The 26,355-nt window shown below is 35.0% G+C and overlaps 2 protein-coding genes across 2 annotated transcripts in view; both read right to left on the bottom strand.

Annotated features, from left to right (window-relative positions):
• Positions 1 to 650: 650 nt before the first annotated feature.
• Positions 651 to 15,231, bottom strand: BORCS5 (BLOC-1 related complex subunit 5). The gene is made up of 7 exons (XM_088231716.1): positions 15,088 to 15,231; positions 13,287 to 13,381; positions 9,715 to 9,837; positions 7,889 to 8,064; positions 5,537 to 5,612; positions 5,285 to 5,397; positions 651 to 3,910 (listed from the first exon to the last, which is right to left on the bottom strand). Exons 2-7 carry the CDS (start codon positions 13,378 to 13,380, stop codon positions 3,695 to 3,697), a joined length of 798 nt encoding a protein of 265 aa, XP_088087842.1. The 5' UTR covers position 13,381; positions 15,088 to 15,231; the 3' UTR covers positions 651 to 3,694.
• Positions 15,232 to 22,009: 6,778 nt separating this feature from the next.
• LOC148285737 (SID1 transmembrane family member 1-like) overlaps positions 22,010 to 26,355 on the bottom strand; it is a 29,268-nt gene continuing 24,922 nt past the window's right edge. Inside the window, exons 15-17 of the mRNA XM_088231298.1 lie at positions 25,239 to 25,353; positions 23,695 to 23,899; positions 22,010 to 22,666 (exon numbers count right to left, since the gene is read on the bottom strand). Coding sequence (XP_088087424.1) covers positions 22,490 to 22,666; positions 23,695 to 23,899; positions 25,239 to 25,353 — 497 coding nt within the window. The 3' untranslated portion in view covers positions 22,010 to 22,489. The remainder of the gene's footprint in view (positions 22,667 to 23,694; positions 23,900 to 25,238; positions 25,354 to 26,355) is intronic.

The raw sequence follows: 26,355 nt of genomic DNA, 5'->3' as shown, positions 1-26,355 counted from the left end.
ATAGCTGCCACCCCAGATACTTTAAAAAAAACATGAAACGATTGAATTTTAATTTTGTGCCTGTCATGTAAAAGCCTCCTGGGCGTATATAATAAATAAATAAATATACACATAATGCGATTTTTGACAAGCCAATTCACCAACCAGCATAATTCACAAAAGAGAACTTGTGATGTCACACGCGGAGTAATTTCAAAACTTTAAAAAATCATAGCGCTGATAATATGATACATACATGCGATGATATTTCTTCACAGAGTATAGAACATCTGTTATTTCAGTGCCCATTTTTCAGTTTGCAACGCCATAATCTTGAAGCAGAATGCAGGAAAGATGGAATATCCTTAACAGATACTGTAGTAAAAAGTAGTTATCACGCGCCATTGTTCTTGAACTTTGCAACAATGGTGATTGGACTCAAAAAGGTAATAAACCAAAATCAGTGATCGAACATCCCATTTCCAAGATAAACAAAAACTTTTTTTTTTTTCCGAGTACCTTAGCCTTGTACATGACACGTAAGGCTACTAAATACAGGGGTCCAAATATATTTGAAAAAAAAAAAAAATTGATACATAAAAATATTTGTAAAAAAAATATGGCCGATAGCTTATTGACCACTGGACTTCCTCAGTAGAATAAAACAAATATTTGATTTCAAACGTTTATTACAATCGACGATTACATGTTTTATACATAGCAGAAGAGATTATTTATTAAATTTAAGAAGTAAACATATATTTATAGTAAAAACTAAATAATTTTTCAATAAATAAACATTTAAGGTACTATAAGTTTTAAGGTATATAATAAAAAACAACTTCCGGTCACAACTGCTGTAATTAACGAGAGGCAATCCTGTCAGCTAGGCTACATACTTCAGATGCCGAACGCATAAATAAAGAATATCAGTAAAAAAATACTTCACCAAAAAGGCAACAGATGTCACTGATGAGAATGAGTCAAATAATGTGAAAGCACTCCCGCTTTGACTAGATATGTGCATCATCATTATACAAACCTTTATCCGCACCGGGCGGTGCATAAGGCACTGCATCGTAACATAAAATGCAGCGTATCTCATGATCTGTTACGGGAAGGTAAGATAATCAGTCTCACGCTTCAGGTCCCAGTCCAGGGACAGTGAAATATTGCAATGCAAAACTAGATACTACTCATATTATACAACTTTGTGGGGATGCGGATATCACAAACATTGGACAGAGTGGAGAATGTCACACAGCGTGCAAAAATGAACGGCCGATGACCTAAAAAAATGTCTTCTTTTTCATCTTCCTCTCGGTCTAGATCATATTTTATTTTTTTTATTTAAATATACACCCAATGGGCATTTTTGAGGACATATATGTATACATAGAAAATTATTATTAAAGAAAGTAGAAAGACACAAAGGTATACAGTAGACTTGGTGGGAGTGGAAGCGGGAGAGAGGTGTTTATAATTGAATTTGATTCAGTGATCGTTTAAAAGAAAACAACTTGTTAACAAAGAAATTAAGACTGGTATGTTTGTTGGCAGACCTAAGAATTCTGGTCATAGGAGAATGAAAACCATAGTTAGTTCTATGGTTGTCGGTATGAAAGAGTAAGTTTTGTCTGAGGTTTCTAGTTGGGATATTTAATTTTATCGAGCTTAGTAGTTCAGGCGCATCAAAGAGTGATTGGAGAATTTAAAACAGGACTAAAAGGTCGGATTTATTTCGACGGTCTTGAAGAGAAGATATATTTAAGCTAGTTTCTAACTCATTATTCGTATATTGGTCTCCGGATAAGCCCAACCTCCAGCCTATCTTTCTCAAAAATCGATGTCTAACTGATTCAATATTTTTGATGTAAACATCATAATATGGTGTGAAAATGACGATGAGACATTAGATCATCTGTTTTTTGACTGTCCCCTCTTCGAAAGAAGTGAATTCCTTCAAAATATATGTGAAGAATATAATACGTTCCCTCTTAACGTAAAATTTTTACTAGCCCAGAATGATTTGGATACTTATTTACTTCTGACTAAATTCCTAAGGACAAATAATAAAAATATTTGAATTTGTTAAATATTATTTGCATAATTTAATTAATAAGTCAAATTGAATGTCCCTCTTTACTTTTGGCCCGAAATTTCATTTTATGTTTACGTTTACTTTATACAGTAATAATATTTTATTGTCACATAACTCTTTCATACTGATTTGAACTACCTCACATTATATTATATTTTTTCGTGGGTATGGGTTTTTTTTTGTCGTTCACTGAAGCGTATATTCTTTAAATTTCTTATTCTTGTTTCTAAGAGCCAAAATCACTCGTAAACGAGTGGAGGCATATAAAAAAAAAAAAAAAAAATCATAATATGGAGACCAGATAAGGTGCGGGCGAACTAGGGAACAGAAGAGAGTTTGAAGAGTATTGATATTTTTTAAGTCAGTTGTGCTTCTGTTAATAAATCCAAGGAGTTTTAAGGATTTATTGATAACATGTTCAATGTGAATTGTAAAAGAAAGCTTAGTGTTTAGTGAACCTTAGCGGCTGCCACAGACAAAGTAAACAATAAATACAGCTGAAAATTTTAGCATACTTTAGGGACATGTATACCAATATAATAAATAAAAATTGTCAATCTGACTCTCCAAACCTGCAAAGTTTAGAAATTCTAATTATTTTCTGAACAAACCTCGTATAGGCAGTGGCACCTAAGTTCACTCAGTTACAAACATTTGGTTACGCTGAGCTAAAAAGTTACCCGTCACAGCCCGGCGGGTGGTATCCAGCCTAGTCTTAAAATAATAATATCTACTACTACTACCATCACGCCATTTCCCGTAGGGATAGGCAGAGAGAATGGACCGCCACACACGTCTATCCTGGCATACCATCCTAGCCTCTTCCACGTTCATACATCTTGTCATACATGCCCTTCGGTTTTGTCTGATTTTGACATGACCAGACTTAAGATTTTGGTTTATCTGATCATGCCACGTCTTCCTCGGTCGTCCTCATCTCACGTTATAGTTCATTTTCGCCATATATACTTGTTTTACCATTCTTTCGTTGTCCATTCGTTCTATGTGACCAAACCATCTCAGAGATCCTTTCTTAAACTCATCAATTATACTTGACTCAGATTTACACTCTCGCCTGATTTCATCATTCGTAACCCTGTCATACATTGATTTCCTACACATTCGTCTAAGAGATCGCATTTCAACCGCGTTCACTCGGCTTTCATCCTTCCTCTGCCAGTTCCATGTTTCACTTCCATACATAAGTGTCGGGACTAAAACTCCATTGTGCACTGCCAGTTTAGCTTCGATTGACATATTTTTATCAGCAATTACTGTGCTTTGTGCTTCGTTTATTTTGTTACCCGCATTCACTCGCCTTTCAACGTCTTTTTCTACTCTTCCATCTCTTGAAAACATGCTTCCCAGATACACAAATTCTTCTACTTGTTGGAGACATTCATTGTTTACATTTATTATGCAGTCAGTAACCTAACTTCCCCTTTCAAACACAATCACTTTTGACTTACTTTTGTTCATCGCCAATTCGCTCTCCAGGCATACATCATACATTCTAGAGACTACTTGTTGCAAATCATCCTTGCTGTTTGCTAACAGAACTGCATCATAATAATATCAATTGAATAATAATCTATACAGCACGAGTGAGTCAGTCTATCCCGTCGTCCAGGCGAACGGCTCCAGCCGCTCCTCCACGGGAAGCAAGAGGTCGATGTCGCTGATCAGCTGAAGGGCTTGGTTCAGGAGCGAGTGGCAGCGAGTCAGCTGCTGCGAGAGCGGGCGCAGCTGCGACAGGCGCTCCGCCAGGCGCGCCCCCCTTCTCTGGCGCTCCACCACCTTGGTCAACAGGCGCGACACTTCGCCGTCAACCTAGGGTCCGATACAGATATCGCTATCATTCAAGGTTTAAGGGAAAAGACACAATATTTTATTTTCGATGGTTAGAGAAGACTGTGCACATCTCGAGTGTTGTCAAGATATACAACAACGCTATTGTTTTGAATGCTGAGGTATGAGTAAAAAAGGTGAGACATCTCTCCTCATATTTGAGAGGAAAATCAATAGATATTTCTCCTCATTTTGTGCATATCATCAGAAACTATTTTATAAAATCCAGCGTTGCTGTGCTGTGTAGTCATTACAAATGCAAAAAATAAGATATAAATGGGAAAAATTTAATATTCCTAGGTTATTGCTTAAATTGTATACAGCGTGAGTGGAACTGAACCCGCCATAGCAAATTAGCACATAGAGGAGGTCATTTGCTAATTATTAAATCTTACTTTCCCTAGCTAAAGTTTTATGGTTTGGGAGATATGTCAATTTTTATACTTTATTGAGATTTTTTCCAAAATTTGACCTTCAAGTATTCAGAAGTTTATTTTTTATTTGTTGGTAGTCATAAACATTTGTGATTAAAATACGTCAGAACTTCCCTCAAACTAGGGTTAAAAAATAAGACATTACACTTTAAAAAAAAGGTGACAAACTAGAGAGCTAACTTTGAGTAGAATAAATTGTTGGAACACCTTTATTTTTATTAGATCAGGTTGAATTTGATCGTCAAGTTTTTTTTTGAAGTTTAAGAATCGAAGGAATATAGATGTTCAAATATAGATAGAATGGTGAATGTTACACAGTGTGTAAAGTGACCACTTAACCCAGCCAATGACAGGCCATAAGCCCTGTGGATGCCTAGACTTCTATATTCCCTTCTGTAAAATGTTCTTCATGTCTGTTGTCAATTTATTGTTGATCCAAAAGTAAGAATATTTGATGAGAAAACCATGAGCTCATGCTCGCAAAGCGAACGAAAGAACCACCCCTGACAAAATTCAGAGAGCCACTAATGGCATCCGGCAGAAGTACTGGCAGCTTTGCTGTTAGCGCGTGTGACGGGTGAAATTGTTTTTGCGCTTTTATATTAATTTTCGGAAACAGAGTTTCATGTTTGCATGAAAAAACTGATAAAATCGATTTGATCAGTGATCAGTAATTTCCCATCACTAGTGACATTAGTTTGACAGCTGTCATTTTAAAGACTAAAGTTATATTTTTATCCCTTTCAAAAACCATCACTTTGGATTTATCAACATTCATAAGCGAATCGCTTTTCTTGCATACATCGTAGACTTTTGTTACCAAGAATTACGGGTCTCCTTCGCTGCTAGCAAGAAGCGCGGCATCATCCGCGTACAGAAGACAGTTAATTATTAAGTATATAACAAATATTGTAAAACAAACCTCCTTGCATTTGGCTACGATGACATTTTGGTCCTGGGAGACCAGCTGCGCGCACAGGGAGAGGTGCGCCTGGTACCTCGCGCACAGGCGCAACCACGGCCCGCTGTCCACTCCTGGAACCGTTCGCAACATTAGCGGGAACACATTCTGTTCCCGGGAGACCGACTGGTCAGTTTTATTTATTTATCACTTTATATACATATACAATATATATATTGTATACAAATAAAATAAAAAACACTCGATGAATACCTTCCAAAACCTCCGGATCCCGGGCACCCGGTAGACCCAATGTGCCTCTCATGATCGGCAGGAACATCGGAATTTGCTGAAAAACATAAAAAAACCTTTTCGCAGAATAGTTATTACAACCAGGTGAATCATACGATAAATCACATTCAAATTACTGACGTTTCTCTCGTGGGCGATCTGGGTGTTTTGTTAAATTTAAAATGAATATTTAACTACGATACTTTGAGTTTGTCCAAATGTCTGTAGACAAAAGACTGGATTTCACCCCCTAGGGAGTCAAAAGATTAACAAATTACAACAGAGATGGAGAATATTTTAGAGAACGGAATATGGAAGCATGGGCACGCACTCACACGCTGCATTTTAACCGCTTGCAACACCGAGCGTAAGGCGTACACCGGAACTGCATGACAACGGCATCATCGAGGCACTTCAGACTCTCCGTGTCCCTCGTTGATTCCAGTTCGTTTGCATTTTGCCCTTTTTAAGACTTTCAAATACCCACTTAATATAAAGTCACGGTTAATTCATTCAGTGTTGTACTTACTTCTTATTCTTACAATCTTGTATTTATCTACTATCTATTAAAACCTCTGTACAATGTAAGTGAATCTTTTATTTAACTTTACACAACCTGACAACAAAACTGCGGTAAGTCAAACCAACTATTTCTTTCAAAAAAAAGAGTTCACTACAGAAGTCTAGGCATTTACAGGGCTTATGACCTGTCATGGGCTGGTTTAAGTGGCCAATTTAAACACTGTGTAACATTCATTATTTTCTGCAAAATTCAGACGAACGCAGAAGCATCCTGTATATATTTTCCTACCATATCATTAGCAACTAACAGAGCAATAGTAGTCTATTTATGAATTTATTAATTCATATTTTTTTTCCATTATAAAATGTGATAAATAATAAAAATAATGTGACCTCACTGGGGTTACCCGTGCCGAGGACACTTAAACAAAGAAGACTAACTTAATAAACAGAGATAATCAACAAAATGTTCAGACAGTTTTAAACACTACATATTTATGTTTATGATTAATTTATGTACATCTATATTATTTATATTACAAAACGCACAATGAAAGAACAAAAACATAACATAAGCTATACACTTGTGGAGCAGTTGATTCAATATTGCTTTGGGCAAATGAGACAATCCATTTTACTTCTACCTAGCTCCACTATCCATATTTTTATAGCCCTTTTGAAAATTTTCTCGTTACTGGTTGTTTTAGTAGATGGTGGAAGTAGGTAATAGATTTCAATTGAATAATACTCAAAATCCCTTTGTCGTTTATAAGCGTGTCTGAGCTGAGTCATTTATTTATTTATTAACAGACATTATCCATTTGTACAATTTATAAGTGTTCAAATATTATAATTAAAGAATAGTTTAAAACATTTTTTAAAAAGAAAAGAAGCATTGACAAACAAAAGGGACATCAAAACACTATCTTGACTATTTATTTAGTGCTCGTTTAAATCGCTGTAAACTTGAACCAAAAAGGTCCAGATCTTGTCTTGAGTTAACAATACAACAAAGACGGGTCATTGGAGAATTAAGGCTATAGTTTGTTCTGAACAGTACTTCATTGTTTCTCAACCTACGAGTCGGAATATGGAATTTTACTTGTCCCAGTAATGATGGAACATCGATTATACAATTTAGTATGCTGAACATATATATGGAGTCAATATTAGTTTTACGTTTTTCTAGACTAGAAATATTTAACATTGACTCTATATCAGCATAAGAATAATTACCCCTCTCTAGTCCAAGCATCCACTCTACTTTTCGAAGCAAGCGATGTTGGACTAATTCAATGCGATTTATGCGATTCACAAAGAATGGAGACCAGACCATTATTCTAGGAGGCATATAAAGAGCTATGTTGAGCAATAAAGAGTTTTGATTGTACGGACATGAGTAAAATCAGAGGATATTCTGTTAATGAAGCCAAGTAATTTCAGTGATTTATTTACTGTATTATCTATATGCTCGTTGTTTGTCAGTTTATAGTCCAAAACAACTCCTAAATCTCTGATGGACTTAACTACACTAATTTTGCGGTTTTCTATTACGTACTCGAAGGATGACCTTGGATGGTATGAACCATATGTTTATTAACAGATACTATACAATGCATTTATGTAAGTTTTGCAAACGCGCCAGCATTAAATAATTGACCATATGTAGATAAGAAACTTTAATAATGAAAATAACGTTGAACTATTTCTACTTAATAATACGGTCATAATCCCCGTAAATGCCTAGGCTTCCATATTCCCTTCTCAGAAATGTTTTCCCTCTCTGAAAATCAAAATGATCTTTCAAATCACCTGAAGCCGCATGAGCTGCTCGTCCTTGTCCGTGCTGGGAGTTTCCTGGGCCTCCTTCACCACCACGATGTTGTGCGCGGGCGGGGCCCGGCGCGGGGCGGCGCGCGGGGCGGCGGTCGGCCCGCGCCCCGCTCCGCGCGCCCCCCGACGCGCCCCTCGGGCCATCTTCGGAGAGTCTGCAAACACACTCTTATTAATATCTTTCTTTTTTGGGTGTGATGGATTTGTTCCGACGTTCCCGAAATGTACGTAGGACAAACAGGGCGCACAGTGAAGAAAAGGATTGACGAACACAAAAGAACGAGTAAACTTGGGCACCTTGACAAATCCGCAATAGCGGAACACTTTATAGACACCGGACATTTCTTCGCCTTCGAACCAAATTTTTTATATAAACCCAGTAATTACAGTGCACGAATAATAAAAGAGGCAATTGAAATACACAGACACCCAAATAACAGAAACAAAGACGATGGGCTTAAAAAAAACTCAACATGGATCCCAGCACTACATACTACAAAAACTAATAGAAATGTGCCCACTGCTGACTGCGACACGGTACAAATTACTAGCACTTAAACATATACTTAACAAATAAGTAAATTTTGAAGTCGAATTGAATTCCGAAATATCTGTCACTTTAATAAAACAAACGCCTAGATGTGAAAATAATGTCGCTAGGTTCTGCCCTATTAATAAATAAAGAGTATCTAGATGTCAGAAAGTTACCACTCTAAAAAAAATATTTAGTTTTTATATTTTTTCCATCGGTTTTGCTATCTTTCTGAGGGAACGTATCGAGAGTCGGCCTTGTAATCGCTCAGTACTACCTCAGTAGATAAATGCAGACGATCGTTAAGCATATCGTTTTGGCAATGGTTAAAAGTCATAAAAATCATATATAACGGACTCAGTATTGATGTAGACATTTTTAACTGCACGTTGCATTTGTACAGAAAATTTCTTCATGGGGTCGATTATTTGGGATAGTTGCTGAATGTGCATCTTGAGTGGTTTGTGCTATGTATATGTGCCGCATGTAATGTATATGTTTGTGTATGTTTTATATGTGCGTTCATGTGTGTGCGTGGATGGCTCGGAGTGTACATTCGGTATTTTTATTTATTTTAATTTATTACCTCCATGGAAAACGCAAATGTCAACAATTATTCTTTTCTCACTTAAAATTCTTATTTATTTTTTTGTCACATTTAATGTTTATATCTTTTTAATTTATGAAAACTTAATTGGTCTTTTTAAGTTAAAAAATTGTTGTTTTTAATACTTATTTTGTATGACTGTATGCTTTCTGAATAAAATAAAATAAAATTTAAAAAAATAAAATATTAAAGCTATCTTTTTTGCTTGAATTGGGATTAATTGGAGTTTATAATCGCTTTGAAGTGGGCACTTTCTATCACAGAAGCCTATTTAAAATAAAAATGAGAACTATTTCAAATGTTAATGACGTAAGGAACGCGGACTAATTGTTTGCGGTCGTTCCATTTGCTAGTTTCGATCATATGATGTGGATATGACAAGAAGGTAGAACATACCGAGGTAGATACAGATAGTACAGAAGTTAAGTATACCGTCTCGATATATACAGATGAAGATAGCGTTTATAATCGAGGCACGGCAAAGACTGCCTGCCTATGACCAATAATAATAATAATCTTGGTAGAGGATGATTCATTATTCAGGGTTGGTCTTTTGAAGCTCAGCGATAACTTGTTTTGTTCTACGCTAGAGCTGAAGGGCTTCTCTAGCGAATTATTACTCTGAGGACCAAACACAGGCAAAAAGTAAGTAATAATATTAGATACCTCCGATAGGCCGGTTGAGAGTGTAGGAAATGTAGGGTAACTCTGTATCCGAGCACAGACTGGCCCCGGGAGAAGTGTTGCCGCTCCCACCAACATGGTCACTATTGCTGTTCTTCCTTATTTCTGAAAACAGTAACAGTTCAAAATAAATTTTTCAGATTATTTCAATTCATTTATTAACTCTCCCTCCCCGGTGATGTGTGGCCAGGACACATTGCACCAAATAACTTTAATATCTCCATAAATATAATAAATGATGGGTTTAGATTTTTCGTATTCCTTCGTTATACATTTACGTACCGGTAAAAATGTTTGTTTTATTAAATAATTCATTCTTATTGGGAACATAATAAATAATAACGTGGGAATCGTGACTCTACATCAAAGTCGTCTAAAATAAATATACAACTCTGGGACAGGAAAATAAAAAATGATCTTATAAGCGCAATCCGCATGAGAAAAGGTCTTAAAACCGGTGACTTAGGATTGGGAGGTGATGGAAACGTTTATCTTAGCCATCATTTAACTAAACGAAATGAAGATCTCCATAGAAAAACAAGGGAACTTGCTAAAGTGAAAGATCATAAATACGTATGGATCAAAGATTGCCGTATTTATGTAGGAAAAAATTATACATCACCGCCTATTCTAATAAAAGCAGAATCGGACCTTAATAAAATGTTGCAGTGACTAAATGTCAAAGTTCTCTCTCTGTACTCTTATTTCTGTTGTCTTTTTTATGTACAATAATTATTTCACACCTAATAATATACTCAATATCACTATACAAGCATTTATACACAATCCCACACAAATACACGCAAACACACCTCTACACTTACTAACATACGAATACACATAAACACACCCTTTTATTGTACCACAATTTAGTATGTTTACTTTTTATTTCGAAACATCGCTGTTCTGTCTTTAAACTGTATCTTTTTTATGTTGTTATATCATTGTCGACTGTTTGTTTCTGTAAAATAAATAAATAAAAAGCGTTTTGTCAAAAATCGAAGATATCACACTAGACGTCCCTGATTTAACAAGACTGATAAGTATCGGCTTCGTGGTGTAATGGTCAGCGCGTTCGCCTACCACGCAAGAGTGTTGTATGCTGATGATGCCGTGCTTCTTGCTAACAACAAAGAGGAACTGCAACTCTCGGTAACAAAAGTCTACGATGTATGCGAGGGAAGTGATTTGCTGATGAATGTCGATGGTTTTCGAAAGAAATCAAAGTATGACTTAATGTGAAATAATCGTGAATGGGTTATACTAAAACAGGTAGAGGAATTTGTGTATTTGGGAAGCATTAAAAAAAAAGAAGAAATATTTGCGTTCTTATGGATTTACCCAAATATTTAATTTTGAGGGCCATTTGCCACGAGTTGTAAATAACTTTATTTAACGTTAACTAGGGATGGAATGACCGAGAAAGATATTGAAAGGAGGGAGAAAGCCGGGAACAGAGTGAACGGCGCACTTAAATCAACCTTGGCAAATAAATGTTTGTCGCAAGAGGCCAAATTAGCAGTTCACAATGGAGTCCTGGGCCTGACTGGTGAATAGGAGCGAAGTATGGACTCGGAAAAACAGGGATGAAAGTAGGTTAAATGCTGTCTAAATGCGATCTGTCAGGCGAATGTGTGGTAAAACTATGTACGATAGATGCACAAATATTGAGATCCGTACATTATGCAAGGCTGAGATAAGCATTATCGACAAAATCAAGAAAGGAGCTCTGCGTCGGTTTGGACATGTAGAGTGAAAGAACGGCTAAAAATATTTACAATGCTAATGTTGATGGATGCAGAACTGGAAGAAGACTGAGAAAGACATGGCATGACCAAATCCAACAAATACTTGAAGATGGACATGTCAAAAGTCGGAATGAAATAAATGTAAAATAATGTCAATTTATTGAGTGAAAAAACCTATCTTCTTTGATTACAAAATAGAAAATATTAATTTAGATGTAGTCAAGTGTATTAAGGACCTCGGAGTTATCATGAACTGTAAACTTGATACTATGATTAACATGTCACTAAAACTCTTGGGTTTTGTTAGCTGGACATCTAGTGACTTTACTAATATGTTCACGGTCAAAACACTATATTGCTCACTTGTTCGTCCTCTTTTAGAATACGCCTCCGTGGTCTGGCCTCCCTTCTATGTAGGCCGGATAAATCATATCGAATCGGTGCAACATTGTTTGGAAAGAAAAGTAGCATGGATGATCGGCCTCGAGAGGGGAGACTACACTTACGGAGAAATGGAGTCAATGTTCAAAATCTCAAGTCTACAAAAACGTAAAAATAACATTGACTCCATATTTATGTTAAATTTAATGAATGGCTTAATTGATGAACGAATGGCATTCAATGTTCCAATCCGCCGGTTGCAAAATAATAATGTGCTGTTCCTCGATCAGCTCAGCGCAAACTATGGCTCGCATGCACCAATGTCCCAATTGTGTCGTATTGTAAACTCGAGACAAGATTTGAACATTTTTGGTGTAAGTCTTTATAGATTTGAAAAATCACTAAGATGGACCGGATCTTGTCTTGAGGTAGTAATTTTTATTTTTTGTCCTAGATTTAATATTATTAACTTGTATTTTATTTGATTAGTACCTGCATTTATTATGAGAAATTGTATTTACCATTGTTACAATGGACTGCATAAGTCCGTCAATAAATAAATAAATAATCGGCGCGCGTGCATGAATGTAGATGAAGCGAGATCTGAATGCAAAGATAGAGCGATGCGGTGTTCTATCCTTACTGCCTACCCTTACGGGGAAACGGCGTGATGTTTTTTTGTTATTGTTGTTTTATTTTATTTATTTGGGAAATCAACAGTTCTACATACATATTTTTAGTAAACAAACAGATATAGTGTATAAACTCGGAACTAATAACAGATTTCCACATAGTATACAAAGTTAGTAAAGAAAATATTACATATCAAATAAATACATACAATTTATACATATAAAAATGTTATTTTCATGTACTCAATAATCAAGGATTTTTTAAATATTTATTTTAAGAACATTAAGTTACTGTAAATTGGGCGGGATAAGGACAAAAATGCTTGAAGAGAGGATAAGGAGGGGAGGGGAGATGTACATATTTATTATTATAATGTCTACTAAGTTACATAATACATTTTTAGTGTAAATTTTAAATCTGACAGAGTGATGTTTGTGTAATCTATATTTTTAAATTTTGTATTGTACATTGAAAAAGTCCTAAGAAAAAAAGCATTTTTAACATACAATGTTTTACTTATTGGTACATGAAACAGGTGGTACCGTCTACAAATCCTAGCTGGCACATGTATTGTTATTAAACCAAGCAGCTCTGTACAGTCAACCATTCCTGTCATAATTTTGTAAAGCAGTAGTTGGTCCGCACACACTCTGCGGTATTGTAGAGAAATGATTCCATGGAAGGTAGAGGCAGTGAGAGTAGATACATAAGAAATACCGGAATATAATAATAATAGAACTGTCAGGTGACTGTTTTAAAAAAAACTGTACCGTGAAAAATAATAGGACATACCTTTGGACATGGGAGGCGGAACTGTGTGACCTCTGGTTAGTTTATTGGGAGCTTTTTCTTTGGAATTACCCTGTACAGACTGCTCAGAACCCATACTAGAAAAAATATTACATATAGATTCATCAAAGAGTCACACATGTAATTTGTATATATTGAGGTATACAACTAACTTGCACAAAAAACCACCCTTGAACCTGTAGCAATTGCACAGAAATCTTTAGTCCGAGTCATTAAAAAAAAAAAAAATTCGTTATCTAAGTGACTTGCTCTTCAAAGAATTCAGAGTACTGAATATTATTCGACAGTATATATTGAGAACGGTCGTGGTTACACACATCAATAGAGACATTTACCCGAGCATCAACCACAACCATAATACAAGATACTCCAATAGGGATCTGATACTAAGTGAAGGGGTCAACACAGTTCTGGCATCAAGACAACACTATTACGTAAGCAAAAAGGTCCATAACCTTTTGCCAGAATCGTGGAAAGACGGGAGTGTTGTCAAGTTGCGGAAGGTGTTGACCTCGCTCTTTCGTGACATTGGTCGTAGGGAGTCAGAAAAGTTGATGCATACCACGGATTGGAGATTCTTACTGGATGTCGAAAATAAAATATAAAAATAAGGAAAAATTTGAAAAAATATATTTATAGATGGCAACCATGAAGTTTCACATAAATAAATTGTCTATGTTTTTATGAATGTTTGTATGTGCGCATGGGTGTATGTATGTGTGTGTATATATGTGTATGTATATGTATCAAAATGTGTATACGAATAAGTTTATATTTGATTTGTCTGTGCTCTCTATTCATTTGTTAACTATTATCATCTATTAGAATGTAATTGCCTAGCTTGGAACGGGGTATGTACCCTCGTTAGCTGGGCAAAGTGAGCGCAAAATTGTATTTTGATAAAAGATGTAAATAAATAAATAAATAAACTAGAGTAAGCGTGAGCATTCAAAATATGGTCCCTCAACCTGCGGCCAATTGGCATATATTTGATAGAATGGACTTTAGTCTGTTGCAAGCAGTCCCCGGGTACTTTTAAACTTTTGTCTCCTCGCAATTACTAAAATGCCTATATGTACGCTAAGATACTGCACAATCGATCTGGAAAAACAATGATATGACCTTTCATTGGTAAGTAATCTTTTTATCTTAATCAATACTTGTTTGAAATGGCTATTCTTATGTCAAAAAACGTCTTATTAATATGTTACCAATTCGAGTTATTTCCTGTCTCTGTCCTGCTCAGTTAGTCGGACGTAAAGCGAATCGACAAACAAAGGTGACGCGTATGCAGAAGGGAGCGGCATACTGAATAGAACTTACAGCAGACCGATTTAAACAGTTCGTGCTTTTTACTGTACTGCGTGTTTTTCTTGCCAAAGTCAACGTGATATGACGTGATGACACTTGCGCCCTCCGCTGGTCATTCACTTTTCTTTGGGGACGACTTTTTATGGAGTGTCTTATGTCTCAATGTTTGTAAAGCCCAAAATGAACTAACGTATTACAACAGAGATGAACAACATTTTGAGAAGGGAACATAGAAATCTAGGCATCTACAGGGCTTATTACCCGTCATTGGCTGGTTTAAGTAGCCTTTTTACACTGTGTAACATTCACCATTCTGCCTGTATTTGAACATCTAAATTCCTTCAATTCTTTCATCTGATATCGGTGGTAATAACCCAAAGGTAGGGCGGTTAATAATTTATTCAAAATCATGCTAAAATATATCTTTGATATACGTAAGTAATAAACTAAAATAAATTAATGAGACGAATACCTTATATCCTGTTCTCTGCTTAGATAAATCTACAGTAAACACAGATTTGTTCAATTCACTCAAACAAATCCAGAATGGTTTATTACAGAATATTATAACTGATTACAAGTTCAATCTTTGATTTTCATCGATTTCAGATGTCAGCCAAACGTCATCTGTCAGTGCTGTATACCACAGATTATCTGTATCAAGAGTTGTTATTCGAATGAAAATAATCGAATAAATTAAATTATAATGAAAGTTCGAATGCAGTAATTCATTCGCATTATTATTATGGATAAATTATATAGCGCCATTTTCGTAATATAATACCTAATGGGTGCTTTACAAAGTGATTCTAAAAATATATAAATTAAATTTTGACTTTTTCCTTTATGATTTAGCAAAAACATTGTACTTTGTCACCACATGCTAAGGGTTTATTCAATTGATTTTGAAAACAGGTGGGTTTTAAGTTTTTTCCGAAACATCACTTCACTCTCACAGTTTCGCACCTCTGCTGGGAGAGCATTCCATGCCGTAGGGCCTGCGACCGCAAATGCGCGTTCACCGAATTTAGTGCGCTGTTTGCGTAGAGGTATGATAACTTTTCCTTTTGACGAAGATGTAGCTGATCTGAGCGTTAGACGTCTGTCAGCTAGTTCATCTGGAATGCAGAGTTCCCTTAGATATTCTGGAGCAGAGTTGTGCAGTGACTTATACATAAGCCAACAGAGTTTGTATTACACCCTCTGTGGAAAACGTAGCCAGTGTAATTCCAGAAGTAGTGTAGTGATATGACTGAACTTAGAGATTCCAAAAATAAGTCTCGCTGTGGCATTCAATACATACTGTAGGCGAGTCATTTTATTCATTGGTAGACCTGCGTAGATATCATTACAATAATTTACTTTTGACACTAGAAACGCATTTATTACTTGACGGGAGGCATAAACTGGCTAATTTTTGCCTGTGCATTTAATCTTAAACAAATGAATTAGTCATTGAATTGTCAAATGTTAAAAGATGCCCCTCGGCACAAGTTAACTAAGTATATAATAAAAATGAGGTTTGTAGTTTTTATCTTCCTCCTTGGGTTGATATCCACACATGACAGAATCCCGGATATGGATTCTGAACATATGAGAACCATTGCAGCAGTGTCTAATGCTGTAGTTTACGTCATAAATAATTATTGACAAACAACGAAATGCTTAATCTCCACACTAAATGCATTAATTCAAACGATCATTCGATTATTTCAATAACTTATTCGGTATTTGATTAATAACAAGTCTAAATTTTAACCATAGAGATAAAATTGGTTTAATTTCTTCATTGTCTATTACCATTTGCAATAAAAGGGGTAGTTTAATTTATTTTTCTTTGTTGTAGTATAATTCGACATTCTATCCTCTGCGTCTCTTTAATCTGACTGATTTCAATGCGTTCTCCTTTTATATAGGAGAAAAATTATTAGTTTGTTATAAAGCAAATGGCCGGCGCCAAGACGTGCCAGTTAAAATTAAAGTCGCCTTAACAAACGACATAATTTTAAAACATAAAATAAGGAGGTATTTCCTCTATAAGAAATATTACAGCAAATATAAATTTTCAAGAGCTTTCTTATTAATTACATAACAATCTAAAACTAATAATTAGACAAAAGTACATCTTTACAACTTCCAAATTAAAATACAAGTATGAAGAATATGTTAGTATCTAGTAGGCCAAATACAAAAATTATATATATATCTAGAAATCTACTTATAAAAGTTCTAAACAGAAACCATTATATAAATTCTATAATATGTTTTATTTTTATGAGGAAAATAAAATAAAACAAAAAATAACTAAGACTTCACATATTTTTTTTTCTTTATTTAATATAATATAAAATTACAACATTTTAACAAAAATAAATACATAACAAAACAAAAGAATAGAAACAAAAAAAGGAACGAAATACCTCACTAAAAAAGAGGCAACCTTTTTTGCTTGCTGTGGGATTGTAATATTAATAATTTTAATACACATATTTCTAAAAATAAATGGAGGTATATACAAATTAGTTAATATGCATATTTTGATATTTTAAAAATTAAATAATCAATACATTTCATAAATGGTCAATGTTTTTTTATTCTATGCAAATCTACTTTTATACATCTAGTCAACGTTATAACTGCGACTCTCCAAAAAAGAGACTAAATCTTGTGCTTGGAGAACGACTTACACTGTTATAGTTATTTATTTATTAGAATTTATACAATTTTGTATATGCAAGTACACGAGAAAAAAAACTTATGGGATATAAAAGGAAAGACAGAAAATAATATGGCATTCATACTAATTAAAATTGAATGCAGTTTTTACACTTGTTAAAAAAAATATTTGAATTTTCTGTAAATTTATTTATTAATATGTTAGTTTCAATAGTTTTTAGTTAATTGGGGAGATTATTGTAATTTTTGACACCTTTGAAGACGAAGCTATTTTGACCATGACTTGTGTGGAATTTAGGGATTTTAATATTATGTTGGTATCTGAGTGACTTATTCATCTCAAATTCTTTTACTTTTTCTTCTTTATAAATTTGTACAATGTAATTTATTTTATAAATAGTGTCTACTGTGTGAACTTTAAATAATTTATATAGAATTGCCGTATTGAATGTTGAGGTTTTCTTTAAAATTACTTTAATAATTAATCTTTGTACTATTTTAAGAGGGTTTAATATATTGGCATATGCACCACCCCATCCAACAATACCATGTTGTAACAAAAATGGTAAAATTGAGTTATAAGCTATTTTCAAATTATTGATTTTTAACATATTCCTTAATCTAATAAATATGTAATATACATTTTCTAATATGTTTAACTAGTTCACTAATATGGTCTTTCCATTTTAAGTTTTGGTCCATATATGCACCAAGATATTAAAATTATTTTTAAAAATAATAAATGCAAGCATAATTATACATACACATACACGCACACTCACTCACACGCACGTACACATACACCCACATACATAATATAACATGGTGAAGAAAATTATAAAATAAGATATTAAAGTTGCTTAACAAAAGAACGTTAAGTATTGAAGGAAAAACATTTTTTTTTTAAATTACATATTTCCTTAATTTTAAAATATAAACTTAAATTTGACTGAAATGTCAAAAATCAAAATTTAATTTAGGAGGTTGATGGACAAATATTTTTCTCTTTAGCTTGAATTTTGTAAAGACATTAAGCAAATATATGCATATCTATCATCATCGTTCCCATTCCGCACCTAATGGTGCATAGGGCACTGTATTGGTACACCAATCGCAGCGTACCTTGATATTTTTTTTATATATGAAGGTAAGATGATCAGTCTTACGCTTCAGGTACCAGTCCAGGGACTGTGAAATATTCTAGAGAGAAAACACCTTTTTTAATAAATATTTCATATGCACCATGTGGCGAATCAAACCCGAGACCTCTTGCGTGGTAGGCAAATGCGCTGACCATTACATCCGAGGCCGGCTATTATATCTTAGTTCTATAACATCTTAATACGATGAAAAAAATACAAACATCAAAATTATGTATAAGATAGAAAAATAATAGCAAGAACAGTTGAAATAAAAAAATAAATATAGAAAATCACCAATATGTTTCTTTTTTAGGTTATACCGTGTGTTGGATTTGTTCCGACGTTTCGGCTACCATTGCTGGAGCCATTTTTAGGGTTTACAGTTTACTGTGTGTGTGTGGCGAGCGAAGAGTTTTTAGATTGGTAAGCTACGAAAATTCTGATAAAAGGTCCATGGCGGTATTGTGGCATTTACTAAAATAGGTCTATTTTATATTTGATAAATTTAATAATCCATAACAAATGGCACTAGCGGCTAATAGTTTTAGTTGAAATATTTTTTAATGTAGTACAAATATTAGATTAACAAAAAAATGCATTAAAAAAAACATAATTGCAAAAAACTGGAACCCGTAGGACTTGAATCCCGCCTTAGCTAATAGAAAGCAACGATTTATCCACACGGCTATTTGGTGTCTTAACCTGACCGTCGAAAAAGTAATTTATAAAACTATATTATTCATCAGCGTACCGATGCATCATTGTTTACGTCTGACTATAATAACTTGTCTTGAAATTAAAACACTACCAATTTCTTAGTGAATAAAATAAAAATTAAATTATAGTCCTTAAAATAAAGCATGATTAGAATGACAGTTGTCAGAAAAACTGACGACATAACTTTGTAGTAACGTCTAAGGAGTGATTCATTTTGACACACGAAAAATCATTAGTATCTGGCATGTTCATTTATTTTTTTAATACAATGCTTGACATATACATCAACATAAATGTATAAAATCAACTTTAAAACTAAAAAAATAAAATAAACCTAATTATTGACGACGTACTTACAAGGTTACATCATTTTTCAAAATGTTAGAGATGGGACAAATTGATCAATGTAAATTGATCGAACAAAAAAATAATTCATGTGATGTTGTTCATGAAAAAAGTATAAATGTCTTATTTTTTGGTGAATAATTGTATTCAACACATTACAATAGGCTTGTTTTTGCGTTTTTATATCAATTTTTAGAAACAAAGTTTCACGTTTGCATGATAAAACGGAAAAAATCGATTTGATCAGTACATGATCAGCGATCAATTATTTCCCATCACTATTGACATGAGTTTGACAGCTGTCATTTTAATCAAGCTTAATTTTAAGGACTCCAATCAAAAGCATTCCTTACTTAGTACAATAGTTCACTAAACAAAACATAAATTACGTTTTTAGGATCATTGTTTCATCGATTTTTATGTCATATTAATACTCACAAAACGACATAAGATATACATTTTATAATTCTTTATATATATTTATTCTTAACACTATACACTAGTAACGTTTTTATCATAACTCAAACTTAATTTTTAAAGTTTAAATAGATACTGAATAATAACCTATAATCCAACTGTCATCAGTCTGTACAAAGACTTTTTTATTTTATTTATTAAGGATATAAAATGTAAATCATCTATACTTTATTTTTGTTAAGCGAATCTTTATTTTTTAAAACCCACTCAAGTGTTTATACTGAAACGCCAATATTATGGATTAAAATTTGTTATATTATTTATTTTACAAAAAAAAATTCACAAAACCAGCAAAGCGTATCAAATATTATTGTAACTTCCGTGTTAAGACATACATAATACTGTCGAGAAATAACCCTTGACAAACAATTCTAATAAAGCACATACAACATACCCCATATATCCCATAATAAACAGGAACTTATCTAATTTTTTATTCGTAGTCTATGGATATAACCATAGACGTGACAGTTAATGACACAGCTTGCAAGGGGATTTACGCCGAAATCCCTCGTCTTGGAAGTAAACAAAGAAAGTAACAGATCACGCGACGACGCGACTTCTAGACTTAAAAAATGGAGGGAGTAAGAAAGAAACTCCTGAAGCTATAAATAACCCGGTCACATACACCAAACGCGCACTTTCTAAAAAAACTCCGGAACAAAACCCACGCCAACTGTCATCTCGTAATAATTTCGGCTAAGAGGGGCGCAACTAGCTCGCTGTATGGAATAAAAATAAGGAGAATTCGCCCCTGGTTTTGTAGAAAAAAGTAAGTGTTTAAGTACTAATAATTTGTACCGTGTCGTAGTCGGCAAAGACGACGGGCTTATTTATTTTTGTATTAAAAGACATTTTCCATTTATACAATTTATAGGGTTTTAATATTACAATAAAAGAATAGTAAAAACATTTTTAAAACAAGAAAAGAAGCATTGACAAACACGAGGGACATCAAGACAAGATCTGGACTATTTTTTTAGTGCTCGTTTAAATCGTCGTAAACTCAAACCAAAAAGTAAAAATCTTGTCTCGAGTTAACAATACGACAAAGACTGGCCATTGGAGGATTAAGGCCATAGTTCATTCTATGCTGATCGATGAACAGTACTTCATAGTTTCTCATCCTAAGAGTTGGAATATGGAATTTTACTTGTCCCAGTAATGATGGAACACCGATTATACCATTTAGTATGCCGAACATATATATGGAGTCAATATTAGTTCTACGTTTTTGTAGACTAGAAATATTTAACATTGACTCTATATCAGCATAAGAATAATTACCTCTCTCTAGTCCGAGCATCCACGCAACTTTTCGAAGCGAGCGATGTTGGACTGATTCAATGTGATTTATGCGATTCACATAGAATGGAGACCAGACCACGGAGGCATATTCTAGAAGAGGGGGAACTCAACAAAGTTCTTAAATTAAATTAAACTCAACATGGTTCCCAGCACTACATAATACAAAAACGAATAGAAATGTCCCTACTGCTGACTGCGACACGGTACAAATTACTAGTATTTAAACACTTACACTTACTTAACTCAGTTTATCCCAAAGATGGCTCCTGCAATGGTAGCCGAAAGGTTGGAACAAATCCAACACACACGGTATCACCAAAAAAGAAACATTGATAACAATGACCGTGAAAACCTTCCCACTAAGAGAAAATCACGTTACAAAATCCAGATCTTCAGCACACGTCTCTCTCTTGAGCCCGATATAATATATTTTTGTTTTTTAAACTTTAGTGGTAGCATGTTATTAATTTTATGCATGTGGAAGGGCTAGAGGAAATGTTATAAGTTGTGTCCATCTTTTTAAAATTGATTAATTTTTTATTCACACACACAACTCATGTGCAACAAAAAATCACACAACAAACTACATTCATACATCTTCTCATGCACGCGCGCTAATTATTCCGACTTTTGACAGGTCCATCTTCAAGTATTTGTGGGATTTGGTCATGTCATGCCTTTCTCGGTCTTCCTCTATTTCTGCATCCATCAACATTCGCATTGTAAATATTTTTAGCTGTTCTTTCGCTGTCTATTCGCTCTACATGTCCAAACCGACGCAGAGCTCCTTTCTTGATTTTGTTGATAATTCTTATCTTATCCTTACATAATTTACGGATCTCACCATTTGTGGATCTATCGTACATAGTTTTACCACACATTCGCCTGAGAGATGGCATTTTAACAGCATTCAGCCTACTTTCATCCCTGTTTTTCCAAGTGCATACTTCGCTCCCATAATCAAGGTCTAGACCGGGACTCCATTGTGAACTGCTAATTTTGCCTCTTGCTACAAACATTTATTTGCCAAGGTCGATTTAAGTGCACCGTTCACTCTGTTCCCGGCACTCACCCTCCTTTCAATATCTTTCTCAGTCATTCCATCCCTAGTAAACTACTTCCCGACTTATGTAAACGCCCAATATGTCAGGACAGACAAGTGTGGCGGTCCATCCTCTCCACCTGCCCCGAGGGGAGGGGTGTATGGAGCTAGAAGACGGGTATCTTCTCCCTCGGTTGGTGAGTTATGTCGTCGTCGATGGCTAGCAGCAACATGAAGCTGAAGAACATGGCGGCCGCTGACAGGAAGTGCCATACGTCGTGGTTGTCGTAGAACTTCAAGAGGCCGCACGTTTTGTTGAAGTTGCGCGACTGGGCGGGGGTCAGCTGGAATTTCATTGAACACATTAAAACGTATTACAAAATCGTCTAAATCTCTCGAAATTTCGAGTCTCGAGAAAATCGAGACTCTCGAAATACTAGTATCAAAATTTCGAGATTCTCGAGATGCTAGTATCAAAATTTCGAGACTCTTGAGATGCCAGTATCAAAATTTCGAGACTCTCGAGATGCTAGTATCAAAATGTTGACTCTTAAGATGTTAGAATAAAAATTTCTAGATTCTTGAGATGGAGATGCTTGTATCGAAGTTTCAAGAATCTCGAGACATTTTCAGTATCGAGACTCTTGAAATGCTAGTTAAAAAATTTCGAGACTCTCGAAATGCTAGAATCAAAATTTCGAGACCATCAGTACGGTCAACACTGGAACGCTTTTTTCGGTTGGCAAACCTGATACAAACCTAATTTCCCTCTATACGAGGTTCTATATGACACTAAAAAAACAGCTCTCGCTGCATTTCTTCTTGATCTTTTGTCTTGCCTGCACGCAGGGCCCGTGGCCAGTTTGAACAATATTGTGAATTCCCTTTGACAAATTATACGGAGATTAAGTGTTAATATACATATAAACTTCTAGTAAAAAATATTTAAAAACTTATTCACGTTAATCATTATAATCCGCACTCGTAAATCAATGTAGTAACCTATTTGCCTATTTGAATGTATCATACGAGTATTTGTAATTTTTTGCAGGTTTTTGACAGTTTTTGAGGTACAAGGAAATCCCGACTGTTGCTTATCTTCAACTCCCTCAATCCCCGTTTTAAATACTTTTTTGGAACAGTGCGTTTTTCAAAATCCATGATACACGACAGATACGGAGAACACGACCTCGCTCTCCCGACTCTGGAAGCCGACTGACTAGTCACAACTTGTTCAAACACGTCACTGACTATCTCAATGATCAGGCTATCAAACTTATTCAAATGGATATAAAGTCGGCAGTTGCCGCTATAAAAATTAATTCACCATATTTTTTCATCACACCTTGTGGAGAAGGGAATATGTACTCACCGCCCAAGAAGTGCTATTCTCGAAGAAGAAGTAGAGTGCTCCACCCCATGTCACCATGCCGAGTAGCAGAAGGAGACAAGACGGCCACAAAATGCGTTCTCTATGTATCAGCTTCATACTGAGATACCAGAACAGATGCAGAGCCAAGTTCATCAGGAATATATACAACAAGTGTGTTGCAAAGTCCTTACTGTGTTCATACAATCTGGAAAGAAAATAAACCCATGTGACACTACTGTTAAGTTGGGATGCTTTTGAAAACGGAAATAAAGAAATCCCAAACAATTAGAAGGCCAAAGTGTACCACATTTGTGTTCTACAGTGCTGACACCGTGTCACTCAGTACCGGAAATGTCCACAAAATTAAGTTCAATCAGCGGTCTATGGAGAGACAAATGTTGGGCGTCTCCTTAAGAGACCGAATAAGGAATGAGGAAACAAGATGCCGCACAAAGGTGGCCGATATTGCAGAGCATCTAAAGATGCTACTGCTTATATTGTAATGGTTACATTTTCTCGCCGTCACAGATAATATAAAATACAACCAATCTTTTGATTTTTCCTATGCTGAATACACATCTACGAATGCGGTTTATCTAAGCTTTCTTTTCGTGGCAAAATGTGAGCGGAGCGACAGCGCTCGCGTAGAACCGGAGCTACCCTTGGTGTATGTGACTTTAATTACTTTTATTTATGCAGATCCAGTGTCTCTAGACATCGCATTAATCTTTGGCTGAAATTTACAGAGCCCCTTTTCTTTTTTTATTTATATGGTTTTAACTATTTATGTATTCTCATATACAACTGTATTTCGATCGTATTCCAATATGAAATTGTTACGCGAACCCCACGTTTTTTCGGTGATCAAATGAATCCGATTTGAAAAGCTCAGGAATGGAAATTTCTACCAAACTTAAAAATTATATTACATTATTGACAAAGACAACAAATGAATCATATCTACCAAAAATAAGTGAGTCAGGAAACTGTCATCTGATGTCTTCTGAGAAGCTAATCGCATTGAGGTTATGGCTTAGAGCTGGAATTGTCCAATGTTCACTTTACTTCCTAGTGGGGACTTGAAGTCGTATACTATTTCCCTGGTTGTCAGCGATTTGATATCCGCGCGTGTCAGCAAATTGGACGTTTTATTTATTTAAAAAAACGAAAAATTTGCATTCATATTAAAATTGCGATGGCCGTTTTCAACGGGTTGTAAACAACTCACTATTAGAAAACGGAAATCAAGTTGTGGTAGAGGGGTCGAACCTTGGACCTCTTTTCGTGAGTCTATATCCCAGCTCAAACAATTGATTGTTTTTACACAGGAAACGCATGCTTCAATTTCTGCACTGTCCTTAAGACAACAGTAGGTCAGATGACAGTGGGCGTTCATTTCTGGGCGGGTCCGACAAATTTATTGAAAGGTTTTGTATTTCACACACAGAACTGTATTTTTTGGCGGGATAGAATCAGAACTCGTTGGATGCGGATGAGGGAAAGGTGATGACAGTAAAGTGAATAATATCGAGAAGGAAACTCACCCATAAGCAGCCAGAGCCCAGTTGCAGACATTAGCCAAGACAACAAGCACACAGCGACTTTTATATGCCGGGTGACATAACCCACCGCTCAAGCACTTTGAGCAACAATTCCAATCTAAAATACAAACATTATTTACTCATTACAACAGAAAATACGAATTATGTTTACGGGTAGTCAAAGATTGCTTGGCAAGCTAGACGTATCTTCACTTAACCCTCTTAATGTCAATGGTACCAATATTCAATATAGGAAATATGTAAAAAATCTAGGAGTACAAATGGATAAACGTCTCTGTTGGCGATCTCATACTAATGAATTAAGTCGCAAAATATTTTTCAGTCTACTCACTTAGAAGATTGCAAAAATTCTTACCTATTAATACTAAATGCACCCTTGTACAAGCATTACTACTACCTTTTCTAGATTACGCTGATGTTTCCATGACTGATTTAAGCTGTGAGCAACTCGATAAACTTGAACGACTTCAGAATACATGCATAAGGTACATTTTTGGTCTTAGAAAATATGACCACATTTCTGATTATCGTAGGCAACTGAAATGGCTCAAAATTAGACAGCAGAGAGATTATCACTCCCTCTCAATTCTGTTCAATGTACTTCATAGTCCTAACGCTCCTATATACCTGCGTGAAAAATTTCAACGCTTATCAGTTCATGGTTTACCTCTTCGTTCTAATTCTCAAGGCACTCTCTTAATACCCATCCACAATTCCTCTTTCTTCTCTAACTCATATAGTGTCCATGCGGCTCGACTGTGGAATCATTTCCCATCCACCATCAAAGATGATACTACATTATCTCTGTTTAAATTCACGTCTGAAGAAACATCTCCTTTCTCTTCCTTAATCTCTCCTCCTTTCCTTTTTCCTCTTTTTTCCCTTTTCCCACTGAGTTATAGTTTTGATTTTAGGTAATTTATAAACAAATACGTTTATTTCTTTTTTTAAATATCTTTAGCTTTTTAATCTTCTTTTTCGATTGAATTTGTTTTACTTGAATTATAAAAATAAAACTTTTATTTTATTGGTTGGTTGGAAGAAATTGCCATTTGACAATAAGTCCGCCAATGTACAAATAACATTATGTTCAAAAAGT

The sequence above is a fragment of the Micrasema longulum genome, unplaced genomic scaffold, assembly GCF_059751315.1.
Source record: "Micrasema longulum isolate JH-2025_06_02 unplaced genomic scaffold, ASM5975131v1 h1tg000008l, whole genome shotgun sequence".
NCBI classification, from domain to species: domain Eukaryota; kingdom Metazoa; phylum Arthropoda; class Insecta; order Trichoptera; family Brachycentridae; genus Micrasema; species Micrasema longulum.
Note: the sequence above shows the minus strand (reverse complement) of the source record. Positions and strands in the feature narration are given on the sequence as shown.

Bases quoted from the DNA above. Each gene is read 5' to 3' on its own strand.
- BORCS5 (XM_088231716.1), bottom strand. From the start codon at position 13,380: ATGGGTTCTGAGCAGTCTGTACAGGGTAATTCCAAAGAAAAAGCTCCC. The intron at 9,838-13,286 runs GTATGTCCTATT...TACTGTTTTCAG, and splicing joins TCCGCCTCCCATGTCCAAAG to AAATAAGGAAGAACAGCAAT. The intron at 8,065-9,714 runs GTATCTAATATT...GTGTGTTTGCAG, and splicing joins TCTCAACCGGCCTATCGGAG to ACTCTCCGAAGATGGCCCGA.